Below are 20,343 nucleotides of genomic sequence, written 5' to 3'. Positions count from 1 at the left end.
CAAATGAAACATCCTTAAGTTTCAGGTTAATTAATAAGCGTATTTCTGAATACTGTTGTATTTCTTCGCGGTTAGCTAATGAGAAATATAATCATGACAGTTAGCGCGCGATTGAATAATCTGAAACCTGAAACCTTTGTCTAGTCTCATGCGCTCGGTGGTCTTGTAGGCGCCACGCTGACAGAAAACTACAAATTCCAGGAGCCAACGCGGTGTTTCCGGCGACAGGCAGCCAATCAGACGCGCTTCTGTATGCCAGCTGGGCGGGCGGTCGCGTGCGGTGGGAAGGCGCTATCGTTGCAGTATGGCGGACGATGGGGACGGTAGGAGTGCAGCGGCGGACACCAGCGGCGAGCAGGGGACGACGGAGGACTTGGATGCGGGGGCCGGTCTCGGTATAAGCGTTATGATGCTCAATCTCAGCGTTCTAGTGCTCGTGCTGGCCGCGTGTTACGTGCTTTACGCGCGGTGGTGGAGGAGGGCGGGCGAGGACGCGGGCCGGGGCAGCGAGGCCTCGCCGCTACCCAAGATGAGGAGACGCGACTTCACCCTGCAGCAACTGCGCGAGTACGACGGGGTGCAGAACCCGCGCATCCTCATGGCAGTCAACACCAAGGTCTTCGATGTGACCAGTGGCAAAAAGTTTTATGGACGCGGTAAGGAGCTCACGCTCACACCCACATTCAGCGGGGGTTTTCAACTTAAGCAGTAGAGAAGATACTAGTATCTAGTAAACAAAAGTCTAGTAAACCTGGAATTCATACTAGTAACTATTGGGATGGTTAATACTAAACACGTATTCGTGCAGGTCTATTAATGTATTAGAGAGCATTTTATTTTAAAATGTCCCTGTTACACGTTATTGCATAATTACAAGCTATAGAAAGTAGATGTGGTTATTAATTAATATTACTTACTGCACTTATTTGTACTCGACACTACACTGTAACATGGACACCCTCTAATAAAGTGTAGCTTTTTTATTAGTAAAACTGGATTAGGTTCCACTTCCAGCAACAGTTGGAACACATACCAGTCTGAAGTTAATATTTCATATCAGTACCACAGATTTAGATTTGTTACTAATAATAATAGTTAGGCTATATGCCACAACTGGGTGGTAGTATCTAATAAATAAGTACTATTGAATGCTTGGATACTAGTACGTACTTCAATATTGATTAGTATCTATTCAGTTAGTCACTAATACTTATTTAGTAGATATTAGTCACTATTGGAATAAATACTAACATAATGAGCAGTAGTTACTAGTAAACTAGTGAAAGATACAATTACATTACAGAAACACTTTATTTTAGTGTCCTTTTTACACATAACATGTACTTACTATGTTAATAACAGTAAAATATGCATGATTACAAACTAACCTAAACCTATAGTAAGTAGGCCTATGTGTTGTTAATTATTATTACTAAATACTTCTGTGTAAATACACTAACAATGTCACCTTAAAATAGTGTAACTGGATTACTTAATAGAAAAATAGCACTAGTAACAAAAATAGATACTGGTTCATTGTGAGGAATATATTGAATAGATACTTATCAGTATTGGAGGAAGTACTAATGAATGGTTACTTGTGTGAAATAGTAAAATATACAATTAGATTACTGGAAATATTAATTTACTAAAAAATACTACTAGTAATAATATAAAAGAAAATACTAGTTAGTTTTAAGAAATAATAGCTTGCCATAGGAGAAGAGCTTGTGTGTTAACCAGCTTATACTTGCCAATACTCTGGTCAGAGGAAAGCTACTGACCAGCTCATTCTGGTAAATACTGCTCAGGGTAAAGTCACACAAAGCCTTTCTCCCAGAGACCTCTGTTGTATGATGCACAGTTTGGTCTGATGTCTTGTCGGAGTTTGCCAACCTCTTGACAGGCCCTTTCTGTTTTATTCATAACTGCGGTCAAGATTCTCCTGCTCTGTTTTGCCTTGGTGAACTCTTTCCCAGGCATCAACCTGTCATGTCAGTGCATTTTTGAACGAGAGCCATATGTGATGTGGACAAATGGTGTGAGAACCATGTGCTGGCACACCCAACAGGTATGTCCTGTACCAGTAGATCATCCATTTGTGCGGAAATCAATTTGCTTAATTTAAATTTGTAAATTTAACAGCTCGATTTGTTATGACTGATGTAAGATCAGCTAAGTTTAGCAGTCGCCTTGGTTAAGAAATAAAGCACTGAGCCTCATTCCTTTCTCCTTTTTACAGGAGAAAATTCTTGTTTTTTTTTCCCTGTACTTTAAGCAGGGTTTACAGACTTGCAGCTCCTGTGCAAAACAGCTGTTTGCTGCAGATAATAATTTAAATATTGTGCCCTCAAAGCCAGAACAGCAGTCTTTTGTCTGCCTGGAGTCTATATTTGGAGACTCGGCTCGGAAGTGAAACCGAGAGTGCACATAAAATCTGGATTATCATGGCCTTTGTTTGCATTTACCAAGTTTGATTCGCAGTGCTAGCTAGGGTCTGTGATTTGGCCTCACATCTCCCTCGGCTATATTTGTATACGAGGTATGTTATCTGACCATCTGTGGTGTTTATGGAGGAGCCTTCAAGGTGTGGTGTCAGCAGTAGTCCAGACTCTGACCAGTGCGTCATTTCTTGGACACCTGTAATCTAGTGTGTCTGTCATCTTGCAGCATTTCACACGGAGAGAATATGACATCAGTTTTATTTACCTGTTGCTGCATTCATTTATAACCTGATGAGACTATGGCAAAGGTTTGAACTTTGTAGGCAGATGTGGTGTGTTGTCACTGGACCATAGGGCAACTTGGATCTTTTTGGTCAATGTTTGGCTGGACCTCTTGTATCTTTTAAGACTATTATTGCTCAACTGCTGAAAAGAGAGAGAGTGTGTTGTGTGGTGTGTGTGTGTGTGTGTGTGTGTGTGTGTGTGTGTGTGTGTGTGTGTGTGTGTGTGTGTGTGTGTGTGTGAGAGAGAGCTAACATGCTTTTTCCACATGAAGATCAGATGATGAACCAAAAAAAAGAAGTATCGAAAGAGGCCTTTCTCCTCTTCTTTTGCCTTCTGTGCTGAATAAAACAAAGACTAAAGCTCTGTCTCACCGACAAGAAAGCGAACATAATAAATTGCACATGCCAGAGCAGCCTAGTCATCGTCAGGCATGATCTGGCTTTGGCAGCTGTATTATTTATAAATCGTGGATTCTAGTTCCTGTTCAGGAGCTTATGAAGTAAAACTCAAGTGTCTGAGACGTTCATGTCCTCTTGTTGCCGTCTTTTATTGCATCATCTCATTTGTTTGTCTCGATTAGGTGACTGAAGTTCATCAGTCTGTTGTGCTCCGCTTTGTCACGTCTCTGGTTTGGTAAGAAAGGTTCAGGCTGTGGCCTGAATAGTCTGTGCACAGCTGAAGTTGATTTTTGTTGGTGTGGTGTTGTTTTGTTATGACATCTCACATTAATTTCCTTATTCAGCGCAGTGTGTTATTTACAACAGCTGTTCTGAAGTACCTGTGTGTTTACCTGCATTCCTCTGGTTTGTGCGAGCGGCTCCATTCATCCCAGCTGTATGGTTGTTTTTGAGAAAACACTCTGCTTTGGTTTTAGCTTGTCTGGGGTTTTCTGACCCACTGACTCTAAAACTGTTTTCTTTTAGTTGATTCATAGCAGAGTTTTGTTTTGATTGCAATTCAGCTGGTTTCTTTAACTTTTTATCTGACCTATTGTATAATAATAATAATTTTTATTATGAATACTACTAGTGCAAAAACTACTATTTATTAGTAGTATTAATAATTATTACTAATTGTTGTTATTGCTTATTATTTATTATGAACAATAATTATAAGTGTTGTTTTAACCACTTTATGTCCTTTATGATGCTACATTGCAAAGGCAAATAATTATTAAAAGTAAGTAAATTTTACTTTATTCTTTTTATAGATATATTTTATTGTGGATGGATGGGACATTTAGCTTAGCTTTAACTGCACTTTTTTCAGATTATTTTTTCTCAAATGAATTTGAAATTAGGGCTGTTTTCGACTAAGGATTTTCATAGTCGAATCTGATTCGTTAGATTTTGCCGTAGTCGACTGATAGTCGAACCTTTTTTTTTTCTTTTTTTTTTTTAGATAGCAGCTCGATTTTTTCCATTTCAAACAAAAGAGCTAAAAAACACATATATCACACATATATCATAACATTTCATAAACATGAGGAGCAATATGAGAGAGAAATTTGGTGATGGTTGTTTAGGTACATTAAACCACGTAAAGCTTTTTCACGCCCATGAGAACCGCGTGGAGTCAACTCACAGCCGCTCCGCTGCCCTGCTGAAAATGTGAAGCAGAAACGCTTAATATCAGATAACGTCCATAATAACTGGACTCTGGGTTCGATTTTTTGACCATTTTCAGTGGTTATGAGGAGCAATATGAGAGGGAAATTTGGTAATCGTTGTTAAGGTACATTAAACAACGTAAAGATTTTTAACGCACATGAGAACCGTGTGGAGTCAGCTTTTTAACGCACATGAGAACCGTGTGGAGTCAGCTTTTTAACGCACATGAGAACCGTGTGGAGTCAACTCACAGCCGCTCCGCAGCCCTGCTGAAAATGTGAAGCCGAAACGCTTAATATCAGATAACGTCCATAATAATTGGACTCTGGGTTCGATTTTTTTTATCATTTTAAGTGGTTATGTGGAGCAACATGAGAGGGGAATTTGGTAATCATTGTTTAGGTACATTAAACCATGTAAAGCTTTTAACGCACATGAGAACCGTGTGGAGTCAACTCACAGCCGCTCCGCAGCCCTGCTGAAAATGTGAAGTAGATTTTTGAATACATTTTTATCTATTTACATTAGTAAGCTACAGGACATCGTCTTTCAAAACATGACCTGAAAAAATAAAATAAAAATGGTACCCAGCCCTTCTGAAAATGCGAATGCGTCTCTGTCCCCAGCACATTTCAAACCAAACTGACGCCCATGTATTCGACTATGAGGTTCATAGTCGAATCAGACCTCTCCGAATCGAATCGTCGAATCCTCGACTATTAGAAGTCAGCCCTATTTGAAATGAAACAATAATTGGTGGAGCCCTGGCTGTATTGCACTTTCAGTTTTGGTCCCTACACCTATAAAGTGTAGAAGATCTTAAATTTGTCTTGCTGACCATTATACTCACAGTATGTCTGTCATTCCAGAGGGCCCCTACGGGATCTTTGCGGGACGTGATGCTTCTCGGGGTTTGGCAACATTTTGCCTAGAGAAGGATGCATTACGGGATGAGTACGATGACCTTTCAGACCTGAACGCTGTACAGATGGAAAGTGTTCGAGAATGGGAAATGCAGTTCATGGGTAAGCAGAAGAATTTCTCTGTGAATTCAGAAAGGATTCATATAGTTACTCAAAAAATCTAAAAATGTCTAAGATTTTATCTGCCTCTAGGATAGTTGGAGGTAGGATAGGTATATAATAACTGCATAACTACAGTTATGTAGGTAGTTATCAGTCACTCCTCCTCATCCACAAGCTTTGCATGTTGTACCTGTTGTGCTGGTTAGGGCTGATCTGTACATGTAATGTAATCAGATAGCTGATGCCTTTACAGTATAAAGCTGATGGTTTACAGTATAAATTCTCTAAAAGATGAGTGACAGTAACCTTTAATTGTCCTGTTCACTCTTGTAGAAGAGAGAAATTGAGAGCTATAAAAAATATATTGCGATATATATCAAGGTTTTCCTGTGCTGTTATTTAGCAGTGGCATGTCAGACAGTCTGAATTGTATGATGATGAGATACAAAGGCTGTTAAGTGAGTGCCACAAAATAAAGCCAAAAAGAAGACTGTTTTTTTTATTTGCATTTTCCTCACTAGCTGCACAAATACAGTGCTGGTGTAGTCTGGTTAACTCATGATTCACACAAATTAGTCTTGGTTCGCATGTGCCCGGTTTCACAGACATGGCTTAAGGCTAGTCCCAGACTAAAATGCATGTTTGAGCTGTCTTAACTGAAAGGAACTTGCACTGACATATCTTAAAATATATCAGTACCATTTTTTTTTTGTCTCAAGATGCACACCAGTAATGTTTTTTAAGGCTCATTTATAAAAGCTACTTAATGCCCTAATTGAACTAAGGCCTAGTTCTGGCTTAATCTAAGCCCTATTTGTGAAACCAGGCCTTAATGTACCGTAATACAATACAGAATCGCCGTGGGTTCATGAAGTTTTAAAATATCTTATATTATGTTTTATCACATTTAAGGTCATAAGTCTTAAATATTTTAAGATAGTTTAACAAATATCTTAATTATCATTTTAAGCAGACTTGTATTTGGGCAATGAGGATCATGATACGTCCTAATGTGATAGTTAAATTCCAAAAAATGTGCTGCACATTTCAAAGTAAAAACACGGTGCTATTAATATGCATTCTACAGGCTCGCAGTTTCCAAGCAGTTTGCAATCAATTAATATTTTACAATATTATTGCATATTACGGCTGTCGATTAAATAGGTCCCTAGTACCCCCTTGCTGTTCATAAAAGGCGACAAATGGGGCAACTTGTTCGCACTGTGTCTGTGGATGAACAAGTCCTGGCATTTGAGAGATGCGATTAGCTTTGGCTTTTTAAGGATCAACACAATGCTTTGGCTTCATCTGTCAGAGGTTTGGTCATAGTATATATAGTATATATATATATATAATAGTATATATATATATAATTTTTTTATTTTTATATATATATATTTATTTTATATACATTATATTTTATATAGATATTGATTAATATACAACAGTTTAATAAATAAAAAGTTAATATTGTGTTAATATAAAAGTTAATATATTTTAAGCGCAATATTGTCTGTTTTGCTACATTTGTCCAACGAAAATATTGCCTATCCGAATTATGGGAGTAACTTCCGTTAAACTGTAAACAATCAGTGAAAGGTTCGCTCTATGTATCTAATAATAAGCATTATAATAATAATAATAAGAAGAAGAAGAAAATTACTACAACAGACCATGAATAACGCCAAAAGATCGATTCTTTCCTCAGCAATTATTTTGCGGACATGTAAATGATCAATGTAATAATATATGTCTGTATTATATAACATGTTGCCTTAATCAAAGATGATAATTTACTGGAACATTGAGTGATAAAATTTCAAAGTGATTTCTGTCATTTTGACAGACAATAAATATATTATTTACCTGATTTAGAAATATTCCAGTAAACACTGGTAATAGGGATTAAAAGTGAAAAAGGGATTACATTTTAATAGTGCGAACAAAACAAATCACAAGTTTGTGAATTGAATTGTGAAATTTGTCAATGCCCAGCCAGCCCTAGTTTACACTCAGCTGAGCTAGATTGATTTGGTGTAGTACAGTCTCATATCGGGTTGTGTCGCTATATGAGATGAGGGAATGTGTGATAAGCTGCTCAACTCTCCTGTCACTGCATGTGGGGAAAATCAGGCCTGTAATATGACAGATTAATGCTGTTTGACAAATAAAGTACTCTGATGATAAAGCACAACTTTTTCACACTGCTTGTTTGCCTTGTTGATACCAGAGATGGATTAATGGTTAAAAGCCCTCATTGTGGGACATGTAGAATAAAATATGCAAATTGTATGTTTTTATTTTACAGGGTGGCCGCGGGTCCTTAAAAAGTCTTAAATAAAGTTTTCCTAAAAAGGCCTTAAAAAGTATTAAAATGTCTTAAATTCAGATTCGATAGGTCTTAAATATTTCTGGTCACGTTACCGCAAAACTTTCTCCAGTCTGACGGACCTAATGTCCGTCAAAAATCCAGTGAAGCATCGAATCGTCAGATTGATTCAGATTTTATTACATAAACAGCTATTGATAATGATAATGTAGGCCTTTTCTGGTAACACTGTTGAGGCTCGCGCTGCTTGTCTCTGTGTCTGTGATCGATTTTATAGGAAGAAATCAAAACAAATGAGCATAACGGCAAACATAAAGAAACATACTGAGGTAAAAATTCAAAATGTTTGTCATAGTTAATAACAAATAATCAAATGGGAATCACCGAAAACGTGAGAATGATTCTGTTTTATTTATTACCTTATGTACTGACGGTAACAATGTTGCACTGTTGAGGCTCGCGCAGTTATTAAACATATTATAGTTAAGAAACTATAGCCTAGGGAGGCTACACGCGACCAGAGAGCTGTTTTCCTGAATGCCATCAAGATTGAAACCGAGACTGATTTCATAACAGTTCAATAAACAAATAGTTAAAATTAAGTCACTTACATTTTTGACGCAATGACTGTTTTTGTTCTGTTTCTGCAGCGAAAATAGTTTCAAACAAAGATCACAACAGAAACATTGCGCATCTCACAGCAACACTAGTTGCAGCAGCATTACTGAATGATTCAGCGTTTTGAACGAATCGTTTGAATGAATGACTCAATGACTCGCTCATTAAGACGGTCGCCTGCTGCCTCCTACTGGCGGTTTAGTTTCATAAAGTATCATTCTTTTCAACATTCCTTATTTGTATATTCAAAAATATTTAAAATAATCTAATTTAATACAGTTATAATTTTTCAATATAAATTATTTAATTTGATAGGTAACAGCCTAGTGTCTTATTATTTTAATTGAATATATTGATCAAATTTAAGAATTTGAAATGAAAGAGAGAGCATGCCCCCGGACCCCCCAAGAGGTACCAAGCTCCACCCACAAAAATAATGTGGGAAACACATTAGGCTATATGATGATCTACAAAAAAAAACAAAAAACAAATTTAATTATCTTATTATTAAAATACATTATTACAATTTTACCACCTCCGCCTCATTTTGAGCCAGGAAAAGCCCTGAGTAATATAACATGACAGGTGCTATTTTGCTGAATATTCTCACGATTGCAAATGTTACATTGATTTTAGTTCAATAAACAAGTAGTGAATATTAAATTATTTCAATTACTTAGGTTAAATATTACATATTCGCATGTAATATAATGTGTATTTCCATCACAGGTTTGGTCTTAAATTTCATTCAAAGTGGCATTAAAAAGGTCTTAAAAAGTCTTAAATTTAACTTGTTTATATCTGTAGACACCCTGATTTTAGCTTTATTTAAAATAACAACATAGAATCTCAGTTTTAGTTTTGGTTTGTTAATAATAACACCACGGATGGAGAAAGATGGTCTGCAGCCAGAGGATGTGTTTACAGCCAACAGGGGCTAACAAGTCCTTCCAAATGTGATAAAATGTGTGCACAAGATTAAATATGCACAATGCATGAACAAGAAATAAATGCCATCTTTCATTAAAAATAGCATCATTAATTATTGTTCCTCTCATTCTCTCTCTCCCTTCCCTCTGTCTCTCTCAGAGAAATATGACTACGTTGGCCGTTTGTTGAAGCCGGGAGACGAACCATCTGAGTACACAGATGAGGAGGACATGAAGGATCATCAAAAACACGAATGATCTGCTGAATCATTACAGCAGCTGAAGCCCAGGACTGAGAAGGCCACAATCCAGAATTGTTAAACCCCAGCAAGAAAAACCCCTCAGCATCTGCCCTTTACCTCAATCGTACAGTGTCCCCACTACTGCTCCATCACAGCTGAGATAAACGCGTCTGTCTAAAAGCCCCTGCTGTTCTGACTGTTCTTTTACCAAAACAGACCAATAGCCTGTCAGAGTTTCCTGTACTCTTCTTGTCTGCTCTTGATACTTCTCCTTAATCCAGCTTTTTTGTCCTTGCCCTTCCGTCTTCCGGTCACACCTAAACTCTCAATTTATAGCATAAATACCATCAAACACTATACCATAAATCACCAGTTCTACACCCTAAATCATCAGTACAACCCTCCATCTACCCTACAGTCCAATGGAGAATGAAACGGCCTGAGGCTTTAATAGCATCCTGCACATTCGCGTGTTCAGGTTTGGACTGACAATGTGAAGAGAAGGAAGGAGAAAACACATACATTTTTATTCACTTAATTTTCTTTGGGGACTTCACCATTCATGACCTCAAAAGTCACGTACATAGAGCGGGGCAGATGCCTGGAGTTCAGTGCACAACAGGTTAAAAACCACAACTGGGGTCTCTTTTAATTATTTTTGTTTCCATTTAAGTATTTTTGTTGTTGTTGTTGTTGTTTTGCGTGTAACTATTGTACCACAACACGCGTCACAAACACTTCTGGAGCATTTAAATCTCATGCTTATTCGCAGACTGTGAAAACGTTGTCGTTTTAAATCAAAGTAAATGTCGAATGGAAATGGTAACCAATCCAAAAGCCAGATTGTCTGCCATCAGCCAATCAATCCAAAGGTTGGGTGGGTCTGGGGTGGGCGGGTGCTCAGCAATGTTTGTTTTGTGTGCACCACTAGTGTGTAGCAATTCTTGTCACAATGTGATTGTAAAACATGAGGGATGGGAAATGTTTGTGGGGGGTTGGGTATCGTTAGCATTTTTGCCATAAAACTGTTGTTTTATTTGAATTGTATAAATCTGAACGGCTGGTTGGGATGAAAAGGGAAGATCAGTAGGGTAGTTCAATTGGATCAGCTCGTCTGCTCATCGGTCAACAGAACTCTCCCCGTTAATGAAACAGTCAGCGTAGTTATTGTGCCTTATTTCCGTTTAATTCTACTACAGAATAGTCAAGAGATGTAGAAAGATACAGGTATGAAAACCAGAGGGAGAAACCGCAAAGATAAAACATGTTCTGCTCTGCCCTTTCCACATTACCTGCTTTTAGGGGGGTTTTCAGAAGCCAAGGCATCTTTCCCCTCCATTTCCTCAGTTCGTAGGACGAGGCGTGCTCACGTCTGTGAGCGAATCAGACACGGGAGGCTCAACCGCCGTTATCGTGACTTTGTACATAGACTTTATGAGCTATTTCAGTGTTACTGCCATATCTGCGCTGTTATTAAACTCCACGCACTGCTGTGTTGTACTGGCCAAAAGATCATTGCTCTTTCTCGGTTTCCATCTCTTTTTTTCCCCCTCTTTTTTTTTCTTTTTTTTTTTTTCTTTTCTCTGCTGAATTTATTTTTAATTGTGGGTAATTTTCAAATTCACCCTCAAGTGTTATATTTTGTTTTTCTTCTGGAGAGGGAAACTAAGAGTTTGGAAGGATATTTTGTCTTTGCTGGGGAGGGGATGAGGCGAAATTCTAAAATTGTGGATTATGTAAATATGTGTATCATTTTATTAAAGCATGTGCAGCAAACAGTGAGGTAATGCTGGCTCTCACGTCATGTATTTAAATGGAGTTTGCAAGGGTGTGTGTGTGTGTGTGTGTGTGTGTGTGTGTGTGTGTGTGTGCGTGCGTGTGCTCATGGGGAGGACAAGAACATGTTGTTGCAGAAATAAATGCATTTGGTTAATAACTACTGTTATCCTCTACTGTTATACTGTTATCTGCCCCTTTGATATGTTGGTCTTGAGTGCGAAAAATCATTTTGTCTCTCACAGTCACAAAGAGCAATATTTCACATTTCAGAGCTATACAAATGGCAGCGAAGAATTAACTGCTAAAAAGTAAAATGTTAAGAAACCAGTAGGTTTATTGGTTTACTAAATGTGCCTTAATGGATCAAATGTCGTGCCACCGTTATATTTTTTTGGGAGTGTGAACCGGTTTGAAGATTTTGCATTTCCACAGTAAGGCATTTTGCTTGCATAAATATGAAGCGAAAGGGAGGAAATGTGTGGTTGGTTGAGGTATGCCAGGCTCCGGTTATAATTTCTGATATTGCATAATATGCAAAAAATGTAGCAAACATAGTAGTTTGTCTAGAAAATAATTTTATTTTCTTGTTACTTGCAAACTTTGATATATTTTCAAACAGTGTGAAATGTTACAATCTTGTTAGAACTGAACAACACCGAGACATCAGTGCTGTGGATCTCACACCCCATTTACACAATTAGCGGTGCAACAAAACTAAATCACTGAATGTCTAAACTGCAAGCTTATTTCACAGGACAGTTTGGGCCTCTAATTAAGCCCAGTTTACTTCATTAAATGATGCTCAATCCTTTTCTGAAAAACTTTTTGAACTCTGTTTCTTAAATGAGTTTGTGTGTTGTCATTTAATTTATTTTATTAAAAGCACACTAGCCTTTGCAGTGGTCAAGCTAAGACTTTTGATAGCTTGATTTTAACACTGGCAAGAAAATGAACAGGAATGATGTCAGTGGTGGTGTTTTCCCACCATAAATAATGCCACTTCCTGGGGGATATCATTATTAATATTTTCGTTAAACAAAAATGACGAAACACTAACAGCATAGTAATTGAAATTGTGGGATATTAACCGCCAGATGTCACTAAAACCCTAATGGTTCACTTGACAGGCAGACCAGTGATGAGATGTTCGACTCCCGGTTCTTTCGGGTGTTTTCAACAGTTCGTTCGAACCGGTTCAGAATTTCAGCGATTCTTTTACGTTATGACGTCCTCCGTGATTGGCGTGCCATATTAAATGCTCTAAACGTTACAGTAAAGCGATAAGTAGCACGATTGTTTATTATGGTTCTCAGTTTAATGAGTCAGTAGAAGCCGCTCGGACTTAATTCAGTCCAGTTCGAGAATGGATCGATCAAACTCCGGTTTTATGAACTGGCTCAACAGATTCACTGAAAGGATCCGACTCAAATGAACGCTAGGTCAACAAATTGGACGTCAGCAGAACAAAATAGTGTAAAATGCGATTCTTGCGTATTTAATTTCTCGAACGGTACTTTCTTTTTCACGGGATGACTGTCAGAGAAGAGTCAAATTTGGATTAAAATTATTTACAACAGAACAACATATCAAACCGGCTGTCTTTTGTTTGGTAAGTCTCGTTTTTTTAAACTGTAAACACTAGTGCTTAAGTGTCGAGTGATGATATGGTCTTAACTCTGATTATGTCAGCTTTATACATAATATATACTATCGACTAGTATTATTCTCACAAAACTGGTCAGTGCATCATGTACCCTCGTGGGGAGCTCGCATGATGGTTTTGTGGTTACACAATACATTGTTTCACCGGCTGTATGAAAATGTGTTCTCAAATCTTATTTGAGAGGAAAAATGCATACAGACTGAAATTAGTCTAGACTGATATATATATATATATATATATATATATATATATATATATATATATATATATATATATATATATATATATATATATATATATATATATTTAGATATGCCGCGGACCAATCTGAAGTAGCTATACATTTTCATCTATAAAGAGTCACAATTTATACTGTGGGGGAAAAAAAGTGTAAAATAAATTATATTGTTACATTATTACATGTTTTCCTACTCACTGTACTGTTAGATGTTTGTTTATTTAAATCAAATGTAGATTTTTATTTTAATAAATTGTCTTATTTTAATCAACATAAATTATTTATTTATTTTTATATATTTTTACACATTCTAAACTTTTCCATGGACGGTTTGAAAACAGCCTTTGTCATAGACAAGTAGCCAATGATGCTTTCTGCTTTTGTGTCTTCTCAGTCGTGCATATTTTGTTTTAAAGCATTAAAATACTTTTTACAAAGAATGGAGTACAGAAAATAAGTTGTATAGCATACATATATCTGTAAGATGATGTACATCATCCAATACAAACTAAAGAAATGACAGGCCTGGTACATGATGTCATCATATTTTAGTTTTCGGTATTTTCTGTGAAAAAGTAATGCACAGGGTATATGTGGTTAAAGTGGTAATTCAGGAATTTATCCTCCAAAAGAATTGTGAGGATCTGACAGTTGAGTTGCATTGTAAGTTGGAGCCTGTTCATGATTGTGATGCTGATGATGGTGTTTCCCTTTTTGCAGGAGGCACGTTTCTCATCATGGCTGAGCATTTGTCCCAGAGTGAACTGGACTACCCTTTCAAGCTCTTGGAATATTTGAATGGATTCCGGATCTCAAAGGTCTGTGGTTCATGCTGTATCTCTCTAATACACTTTTTTATGAGTGCTTCTCTGCTCCTTTCTACAGGTACAGGAATCACCTCAATCATTAGCAGACCATTTTAATAATGTGTTTACCACACGTGGCATTTATTGTTGGATTATGAGTAAATGTTTAATGTGAGAGCATCTATTATTTGTAGCAGTCATGTCTCATTTTCCTCTGTGGCCGTCAGGGCTTATTTCGCCTCCAGCAGGACCGGCCTATGACATTTTAAAAGCCACTGAGTGGAACCCTGAGATGACTCAGGCCTTTGTTGTACCATGAGATTCTGTAAGATTGTTAAATCCTAGAAATCCTCTATTTGGGTTTTACATAAAAAAAACAGCATGTTGTGTCAATTAGGTACTTTAATTTTTTTATTGACATTGCAGATTGTTGCAAAAATGACAGTGCTCTTACAACAAAGGTTAGCTGAATAACAATTGACATTGAACACGATATAGATGCAATGAAAACCAAGTTCCAGTGAAATATCTTCACAATCCTCTTATGAGGTCTTTACATCCTTCATTATGTGTGTATTCTGAGTGGGAGTTTCTCTCTGCAGATGATGAGGTTTTGATACATGACAGCATCCGAAATACACAATTGAGTTTAGAGTTATGTGTCTTTTACATTTGATAATGTAAAAACAATTATGTTAATGAAGGCCAAAATTGTAAATAAAGAAAATGGACAGTATGAGCCCTTTACCATGTTAAAAGGAAAAAGTTATATGAAGACATGGTATAGCTTTAATGTTTTTTTGTGACTGGGTATGTTTAGGCATAAAGTCATAATTAAAAAAAATCTAACAATATGGATCATAAATTCCATATTTCTGTTACTTACTTTGTGGAGAAGAGAAGATGAGTAGGCCTATCCTTAACTGAACAGAGCTGCTCACACTTACATGTTCTGTTAAACTAAAAAGAGAAAAAGACATGATAGTTAGGAAATGATTGTTACAATTTTTAAAGTTATTGCCTAATTTATAGACATTTTAAGAAAGAAATAATTTACCTGTTGAGAGTATGTTGTGTAGTAACTGTAGTTGTGTAGCTGAACTCCAGAAAATCAGTAATGAGGAGGCTTTGACAGTTACAGATTTGAAAAACAAAAAGGCGGGAATAAAGAACCCTAAACTCTAACACAAAGAACCATTTCAGCATATAAAGGGTTCTTCAGGACAACACGGCACTAAATAGAACTGTTAGTACGTGTAAAGAACCTTTAAAGAACCATTTTTTTAGAGTGTAGTTTGTTTTCCTTTTTTCTCTGTTTTCCGCCACTAGTTTGTCACCATGGTTATTCATTAATTACATCACACCTGTTTGTATTTTGTTCATTATCTTGTGTATTTAAGCTCTTCAGTTCGTCTTCTGCTGTTGTTTTTGTTAACACACTGTTTCATTGATTTTGTACCTCTGTGGATACCTGAGTTTCTTTATTTAATAAACTAAAGTATTATTTTGATCTTCTTCGTCATCCTTCATATTCAGACCCATAATGTGACATAATACATATTTGTAGATTTGAACCTAAAATCTGATGTTCATGGGCTGATAATATTTATACTACCCTTAACTTTGGGTATGTAGTTTTAGTTTTTTTAGTTTTTTAATCAGCAAAAAGATGTATTTAATTGATCAAAAGTGACAGTAAAGGCATTTGAAATGTTAAAAAAGATTTTTAATTTAAATAAATATTGTTCTTTTGAACCTTTCTATTCATCAACGGATCCTGAAAGAATTACAAAATTATTAAGCAGTAGCCTACTACTATAAACTATAATTATAAGCATGTTTCTTAATCAGAATGTTACAATGATTTCTGTAATGGCTGCTGAAAATTCAGCTTTGCCATCACAGATATAAATTACATAGTCAATAAGTCATTTTAAATAGTAATAATATTTCACAATATTACTGTAAATTTAATCCAAAAAAATCACATTGCAAAAGCCATATTCCATCATAGTAAATCAATAATCAAAATATTGGCTTGTTTTTGAGGAAAAAATATCGAAAACATTCCTAAAATGGGAAACAAATTTGTGTGTGTGTGTTAAAATGCATTTTGCATGTATGCTTGTGTTTCCTATATCTTTTTAAAGACATGGCAAACACAGAAATAACATGAGTAGTTCCCACTGACTTTTTTATTTAATTATTCTCCTCCAGGCGATATTCTCAGCTTGTGAGTTAGGGTTGTTCGACCTTCTCCTTCAGTCCCAAAAGCCCCTAAATGCAGCTGAAGTGGCACAGAAGCTTGGCACCAGTGAAGATGGTATAGAGCGGTTACTGGATGTGCTGGTCGCCATTGAGATTGTGGATGTGGAAGTGGTACACGGAACTGGTGAGCTGCTGAAGTATTTTGGAAATAACCTGATTCCTCTATAATGTAAAGGTGATAAATGTCAGAACAGGATTTGTTTGATCATAAAATCATCCATTCGTTGTGTCTAGTTTATTATTTGCCCAGTCTCTAAACCTTTACGCTTGTCTTCTCTTATAGCTCATTACAGCAGTACAGATGTTGGTAATCTATACCTGGCCAAGACCAGCCCCAAATCTCTACATGATTTGATTATTTATTACTCTCAGACCATCTACCCACTCTGGAACAATCTGGTAGATGCTGTTAGGTAGGCATCTGCGTTTTCATCCCCCATCACTGTTTTGAAAAACACTTGTTCCCAGGCTACTTTAAAATCCTTGTTTCATGATAAATGTGATGTTTGGACACATCAGGATTAGTGATCAATGAAAAAGAAAAGCCTGCCTTCTTAAAAGTGAACAGTTATTTGGAAGTCATCTGCATTTCTAAAACAACAGTTGAATAATCTGAATATCTGAAAACCTCAGGGATGGAAAGAACCAGAATGAGAAAACCTTTGGCCTCCCGTCTGAAGAGATCTTCTCTGCCATATACAGGTTTGTGTGAATTTGTAGTAAAAAAAAAACACAAAAAATGTTTTATAATATTAGCAGTGCCATATGGGGGAATGTTTTTTGTAGTCCTTAGACGTCACTAGATTAAAAGTAATTTCTTTGACTGCAGTGAGGCAGTCTTAAGCGATTAGCCGCTGGTGCTGTGTAATTCTAGGTCATGGACTTTAAACCCATTCAATTCTGAGGCTGTATGAAAGGCTGTTCCCACATCTGGAGGGGTGGTGTGTGCTATAGTGTGTATGTGATTGTGAAAGAATGACTTGTGTAATTGTATGATCTGCGTGTTTTGTAATCGTTGGGGTTTTTGTGATGCTGTGAGTGTGCATGAAGGCATCTCACAGTCTAGTTTGGGTGCATGATGGAACTGTGTAGGGAGATGTAAATTCAATAACTGATACATTGGCAACACTTTACAATAAGGATCAATTTATTAACAACAGTTAACTACATTAGTTAACATTAACTAAACTTAATAAATGCTGTAGAATTGTTGTTAATTTATAGTTCAAGTTAATTTCACCATTTACTAATACATATTTTTATTAAAATTACACTAGCGGTTAAAAAAGTTGTATTTTGCGGAAGAACATGTTTTGTTTGTGCTTCGGCTTTGCAGCTCTAATGTTGACAAACTTATTGTAAGGTGTTACGCAAAGTTTTGTATAAAAATGATTTTTTCTTTTCATTAATTCTACTATAATTGGATTAAATGCATACCTTTTTTATGATTGTGCATCTGTTTGAAGTCAGTGCACATGTTCTCTAACAGATTGTACAAGCGTCAATTTTAAGGTTTGTTTGTCCTACTTTTCATGTGAATCCATCTGGAAAAGATCCATCTGTTGACACCGGTGTGTGCTGTTTTGTTTCAGGTCAGAAGAGGAGATGCTGAAGTTCATGGGACTGATGAACTCTACTTGGGTCATTGACGGCCATGATATAGTGACAGCGTTCGATCTATCTAAATTCAAGTCCGTCATAGATCTGGGAGGTGAGTGTGAATGTAGTTTTACAATTGCAGTTTTTAATCTAGTATGCAAGAGGCAGTGGCATTGCAAGTTGGTATTTTTTGCGATGCTTTGCAGGCTGCTCTGGTGCATTAGCGCGGGAGCTGGCGAAAGAGTATCCTTCCTCCACTGTCACGGTTCTGGATCTCCCAGCTGTGGTCCAGACTGCTCAGCAGCATTTTACTCAGCAAGATGACACCATTGGTTTCCAAGAGGGTGTGTATTGATGCATTGTAACATTGGTAATGGTTGCATTAACAATAAATGCAAATTTTGTTGCAAAAAAACAAAAACAAAAAACAAGCAGTCTAGTGGCTGTCCTTAGCTAATGATTTTAGCTGAACTGAAAATAAAATAATTGGGAAAAACTGTAATTAAAATACATTTGCATGACTCCAAAACTAACTCAAACAAAAATGGTCTCAAATTATTGGGTTTTAGTTTTTAAATACATAGTGTATTATAAACACTGTGCTGATAAATGTAGGCATTTTTAAATTATACCAGTTATTATCACATTAACTAAGAAAACTAAGTCAACTGAAACTAGAAAACTCTACACTGCATTCATTCATATTTTTGGGATCAGTAAGAAATGAATACTTATATTTAGCAAGGATGCATTAAATTGATCAAAAGTGACAGTAAAGACTGCATAATTACAAAAGATTTTATTTAACTTTCTGTTCATTAAATAACCCTGACATTTTTTATCACATTTTCCACAGATATTATTATGCAGCACAACTGTTTCAACATTATAAGAAATGTTTTTTATCGGCCTAATCTACATTGGATTTTGAAGGATCATGTGACATTAAAGATGAAAATTCAGCTTTGACATCACAAGAATAAATTACATTTTAAAATGTATTTTAAAACAATTATTTTAAATTATAATAATATTTCACATTATTACGGTTTTACTGTATTTTTGATCAAATGAATTCAGCCTTGAGGAGCATAAGAGACTTTAAAAAAAACATTAAAAATCGAACTGACCACAAACTTTTAAATGGTCGTGTAAAACCAGTGTTCATGATGGTGTGAAAACTAAACTAATACAAATTTTAAAGTATTATAACTCTAGTATGGCATTTCTAATCTATGAAAAAACTAGGTATTTGCTTCTGTGTGCTTGTAGGGGACTTTTTTGAAGGAGAAATCCCTCCTGCAGATTTGTACATTCTAGCCCGAATCATTCATGACTGGAAAGAGGAAAAAAATCTCAAACTTCTGAGGAAGATTCATACAGCATGTCATCCAGGTGAGAAAACATGTCATTAATAGGTCAATAATTAATGGCCCTAAAACGATACATTTCAAAGCATCTGACTTGCTTTTTTATCTAGGTGGAGGCGTTCTGATCGCAGAGGCACTGTTGTTTGAGAACCGCCGGGGTCCGACCACAGTTCAGATGTTTTCTCTGAACATGCTGGTCCAGACCGAAGGGAAGGAGCATCCACCCTCTCATTATACACGTCTGCTCACTGATGCAGGATTCAGGGACGTGCAGGTCTGTCGCACTGGAAAATCATACGACGCTATTCTGGCTCTCAAATGAACATGCACTAAAGCGGAGTCTGTAATCAGGACCCCTTCTGCCTCGTCTGCAGACCTGTTGTGATCAGACACGTCAGAAATCATGTTCATGCATGCAAATGTCAGACTTCTGTTGTTCCACCTTGGCCTCGTTTCGGGTCTCCTGGCTAGTTATGAAGCAGTACTTAATCTAACACAGAGTTAGCCCAGTCCTGATCCTTACATTTCCTCCAAAAGACTGTTTTAGTAGTGATTTCATTTAGCTATTTGTGAACCTTTCTCTTGAGGCCTACAGAAGTGGTTTGAGAGGGGGTGGGATGAGGAGCTGTTTTCGAATGGCCACTGATGTGTCAAAAATAAGCTCCTCCCGCCATCCTGTCTAGTGTATCTATGCACTGCCATCTTGACACATGGTTAAGTGTGACCCCCTAGTGGTTATTTGTTGCACTAACTCAATAGAAAACATACTAAAAATGTACACACAACCAAAAAAAAAATCCATAAAAAATAGCATTAGTTGATTTTTATTTCTGGCCTCACTCCATTTCATCAATATGGTGGGTTTTGTGTCATGTATTCCTAACACAATTCATTTATACATCATTTCAACAGGATCTAAAATCTAATAAAGGAAATTGATGAAAAAAGCTTTTTGTTGCGAAGTGATCCTGTGTGATTTCCAGTTTTTTTTATTTTGTACCTTTCCATGCCTAAGATGTTCATGATGATGCAAGTCACCTACTTAAAAAGCAAGTAAACAACCCCAATGCGTTCATAATTTTGTATGAGTGAATAATTAGATTTGATTGATAATTAAAATGTATTACATTATTAAACC

At 36.6% G+C, this 20,343-nt stretch overlaps 2 protein-coding genes across 3 annotated transcripts; both read left to right on the top strand.

Moving 5' to 3' along the window:
• The first annotated feature begins 217 nt into the window (after positions 1-217).
• pgrmc2 (progesterone receptor membrane component 2) lies at positions 218-12,077 on the top strand. The gene is made up of 3 exons (XM_081394134.1): positions 218-656; positions 5,209-5,364; positions 9,401-12,077. Exons 1-3 carry the CDS (start codon positions 305-307, stop codon positions 9,496-9,498), a joined length of 606 nt encoding a protein of 201 aa, XP_081250260.1. The 5' UTR covers positions 218-304; the 3' UTR covers positions 9,499-12,077.
• On the top strand, positions 9,401-20,170 carry asmt2 (acetylserotonin O-methyltransferase 2). Of its 2 annotated transcripts, none has more exons than XM_081394132.1 (9): positions 9,401-10,104; positions 13,883-13,980; positions 16,186-16,360; positions 16,520-16,649; positions 16,870-16,938; positions 17,829-17,947; positions 18,042-18,179; positions 19,108-19,230; positions 19,316-20,168. In XM_081394132.1, the coding sequence occupies exons 1-9, from the start codon at positions 10,080-10,082 to the stop codon at positions 19,525-19,527; spliced, it is 1,089 nt and encodes a 362-aa protein (XP_081250258.1). In that variant the 5' UTR covers positions 9,401-10,079; the 3' UTR covers positions 19,528-20,168. The 2 variants fall into 2 exon arrangements, with proteins under 2 accessions (XP_081250258.1, XP_081250259.1); XM_081394133.1 differs by lacking the exon at positions 9,401-10,104 and adding an exon at positions 12,391-12,870 and having other exon boundaries at positions 19,316-20,170.
• Positions 20,171-20,343: the final 173 nt, after the last annotated feature.

Source organism: Scardinius erythrophthalmus, assembly GCF_964197995.2.
Source record: "Scardinius erythrophthalmus genome assembly, chromosome: 19".
Lineage (NCBI taxonomy): Eukaryota > Metazoa > Chordata > Actinopteri > Cypriniformes > Leuciscidae > Scardinius > Scardinius erythrophthalmus.
Note: the sequence above shows the minus strand (reverse complement) of the source record. Positions and strands in the feature narration are given on the sequence as shown.

Bases quoted from the DNA above. Each gene is read 5' to 3' on its own strand.
- asmt2 (XM_081394132.1), top strand. From the start codon at position 10,080: ATGCCTGGAGTTCAGTGCACAACAG. The intron at 18,180-19,107 runs GTGTGTATTGAT...GTGTGCTTGTAG, and splicing joins CACCATTGGTTTCCAAGAGG to GGGACTTTTTTGAAGGAGAA. The intron at 19,231-19,315 runs GTGAGAAAACAT...TTTTTTATCTAG, and splicing joins TCATACAGCATGTCATCCAG to GTGGAGGCGTTCTGATCGCA.
- pgrmc2 (XM_081394134.1), top strand. From the start codon at position 305: ATGGCGGACGATGGGGACGGTAGGAGTGCAGCGGCGGACACCAGCGGC. The intron at 657-5,208 runs GTAAGGAGCTCA...CTGTCATTCCAG, and splicing joins CAAAAAGTTTTATGGACGCG to AGGGCCCCTACGGGATCTTT. The intron at 5,365-9,400 runs GTAAGCAGAAGA...TGTCTCTCTCAG, and splicing joins ATGGGAAATGCAGTTCATGG to AGAAATATGACTACGTTGGC.